General features: G+C 39.5%; 1 protein-coding gene across 1 annotated transcript in view; it reads right to left on the bottom strand.

Moving 5' to 3' along the window:
* Positions 1–921: 921 nt before the first annotated feature.
* The window catches only part of LOC102376764 (transmembrane protein 181-like), a 29,527-nt gene continuing 27,118 nt past the window's right edge, over positions 922–3,330 (bottom strand). The window contains exons 7-8 of the mRNA XM_006038791.3: positions 2,356–2,436; positions 922–1,059 (exon numbers count right to left, since the gene is read on the bottom strand). Of these exons, the coding sequence (XP_006038853.1) occupies positions 922–1,059; positions 2,356–2,436 (219 nt within the window). The remainder of the gene's footprint in view (positions 1,060–2,355; positions 2,437–3,330) is intronic.

Raw genomic sequence — 3,330 nt, forward strand, 5'->3', positions numbered from 1 at the left:
CCTGCTGAAATAAGGGATGAACTGAGTTCAAGGCACATGAGGGTATCAGCCTATTAAAGCTGAATAGTCCGGCCTGACTCAGATGCACTCTGTTAACCCATGTGCTTGTCACTGACTGCATTTGATTGTTGCCCTGATGAACTTAGTTCAAGGCATATGAGGGTGTTAGCCTGTCACTGCTAAATAACCTGGTTTGGCTGAGGCGTGTCCTGTTAATCTGTGTCTATGTATGTTTGACTGATTTGGTGGCTGGAGGAACCCAGTCCCATTGAAACTGAGTCCTGCAAGGTAGCTCCACTGTGGGTGAGGACTTGCAGAAGGGAGATACAGCTCCATATAGACACACAAGTATCACAAGCAGCACATTGATAGAATTACAGAGACCCCAGAAACATACCCCCAATAGGTGAGCACACCCCAAAATGATGGACAAATCTGGTAACAGAGTTTGCATCTACTACCAGACAACTGTTTCTTGTTAGTTGCCCAACAAGTGTCAGTGTAATTATGAAAGTAATTGGGAGCCAGATACTATTTTGATACTTGTTAGCAATCTCTAGCATTTGGCTTGGGTTAACAAATTAGAATCTGAAAACAGTCTTCACGTTTAATAAAGATGAAACTGCTATTTCAGCACCTCTAAAGAGTCACTTAAATGAAAGGGCTTAAATTAAACTGCACACTGAAACATTACATTTAAAATCCAATATAGATATAACTACTTGTCTAATTCAGAATGCTAAACAGAAAACAAGATTTGTTTGAAAGACCAGTAGATGGTTTTCATTTCTTTCTGATTATCCCTTTGAGTCTGATTTGTATAAACAACAACCTTCTTTCAATATTTTTCAACTCCGTTAATGAGTACTCGACTGAATTCTTATAAGCAGTTACATGTAGTTTAATGGGCCAAGTTCATTTTTATGAGACCCTGTAAAAAAGAGCATATTTTAAAATACCATTGTAAAGCAGTAACAGGGGTAGGAGGATGGACATCCATTTCTGTTCAATTCCCCAGTCTCTCATGGAGAATTTCCGGAGGGAATGTGCAAACAGGCACTGAAACACAAATTTAAAATTAAATTGACAAAGACCATGCTGTAACCTTAACAGAGGTAGCAGATTTTTTAGTATTATTAACAACATCACCTAACAGGGATGTGCTCTAATGGGTAGACTATGACACGAATTCAGATGCTCAAAGTTTCATTTCTAGTTCCATTCATTTTATGATCGTGAACAAGTCACTTAACTTCTCAGGTAGTCTAAAATGGAAACCAGCTGCTAACTGTGCAAGGCAACAAAACATGCATGGTGCTGTCAAATTTCCATTTGGTCTTACTGGCACATATTGATATCTGCTCATGTTAGTCCACCAACTATGCTCTATGATAGCAGCCTTAATAGCAGCCTTCAACTATCTGAAGGGAGGTTCGAAAGAGGATGGAGCCAGACTGTTATCAGTGGTGGCAGATGACAGAACAAGGAACAATGGTCTCACATTGGAGCAAGGGAAGTTTAGGTTAGATATCAGGAAGAATTTTCTCACTAGGAGGTTAGTAAAGCACTGGGAACAGGTTACCCAGAGAGGTGGTGGAAACTTGTTCCTTGGAGGTTTTCAAAACCCGGCTAGACAAAGCTTTGGCTGGGATGATCTAGTTGGGAGTGATCCTGCTTTGAGCAGGGGATTGGACTGGATGAACCTCCTGAGGTCCCTTCCAACCCTAACTTTCTATGATTCTATGACTATCAGTGACAGATCTGATTATATACCACAGTCACTGCTACCTGCATGCCATGCACACATTTTCACTGTATTTTACTAAGTACCTAAGCAAACACAAGCTACATTTGAAGTTACTTATGGATTTATTATAACCCAATGATTTTTTTCCATTATCTCCAAAATTCTTTAGTCTACCTGATGTTTTCGGGGGTTTTTTGTCCTCGGCCTCAGCCCAAAAGGGAAGAGGAGGGGGAGGAGGAGGGAGGCTGACAGGGAAGTGAGGAGAGGAAACAGGGGTTTGAGCCAAATTCTCTCTGCCATTCTATGTTATACAAACACAGTAAGAAAAAAAATATGCTTTAACCATTCATTTCTAATGCTTTCTTGCCCCTACTTAAACAAACAGGAATATATCTGAACTTTATCATTCACATAGAATTAAGCCATTGAACTCCTTGCAAAAAAATGACAAAGGCACAAAACTCTGTTAAGTCTTTAAAATTTGTCTTGCACATGCACAATACTATGTGTTGCTAATGTCCGGAGTTACACCACCAAATGCAGTCCTAAGGGAGAGATGGAATACACAATCTTGACCCAACCACCCAAAAAAGTAAGACAGTACTCACTGTGACTATGAAAGTAAGAACCACAAATACAAATCGGAACCAAATTTCAACTTGTGAAAAATATGGATTGTAAGTTTTCCACTACAAGGCAATAAGAGACAACAAAGAAAATTAAAAGGAAGCCGAGAGCATTTGTATGACATCAAGAATGTGTAGTTCTTGTAGACAATAATGCATAAGAGTGTCTGAAAGTGAACCCACTGACCTTCCCTTATGAGGTAGTGGGATTTATAATGACTTCATCATGGGAAAGTGGTAGACTAGTTGTATGCCTCTTTTCCTGCAACCTCAATATGAAGTCAGCCAAAGTAGCCTAGCATCTTTTGTACACAGAAAAATACCTCTTTGTTTTTAAAGGAACTTCACCCATTAAGTCACATATAGGCTGCTTTAAACTAAGGAAAGGTTCATGAGCCTTAATTAGCTCATTTGTTCTTTCTGTCTGGTTTTACCTCAAGAAACAGGAAGATCACATCAAAAATAAAAAGTTCAAAGTGCTGGAAACATGACTACAGTTAAAGAAGCAAAAGCTCTCTCCTCACTTCTAACCCTTTGTCTCACTTTCTGGGCATTACATTTAAAAACTAGATCATTATTGCTATTTTGTAGTCCACACATTTTACTTGAAATCAATATTGGAAAATGATCAATAACATTTACAAGCCCAGGCACAAAAGTCCGCTCACTCCCACACATACTGCCCCCCTTGTGTGATCTTGGGCAAGTTGTTTCAGCTCAGCCACTAGTCCTAATCTTTGCCTTCTCTAAAAAACCCCCATAAATTCTACAGAACAAGGGCTGTAAGTATGAAGCCCCACTGCATTAGGCACTATACGATCTCAGGTGGGTCCACTATTTACTACTACAATAAATACAACAATGTAAGGTGGACAAAATTGGCAGTTTCCTTGCTATGGGCTATGAAGCAAGATGATTACCGAAGCAATACCATTTGTGTCCCAAATGCTCCCTACA

The sequence above is a fragment of the Alligator sinensis genome, unplaced genomic scaffold (genome assembly GCF_000455745.1).
Source record: "Alligator sinensis unplaced genomic scaffold, ASM45574v1 scaffold1356_1, whole genome shotgun sequence".
Lineage (NCBI taxonomy): Eukaryota > Metazoa > Chordata > Crocodylia > Alligatoridae > Alligator > Alligator sinensis.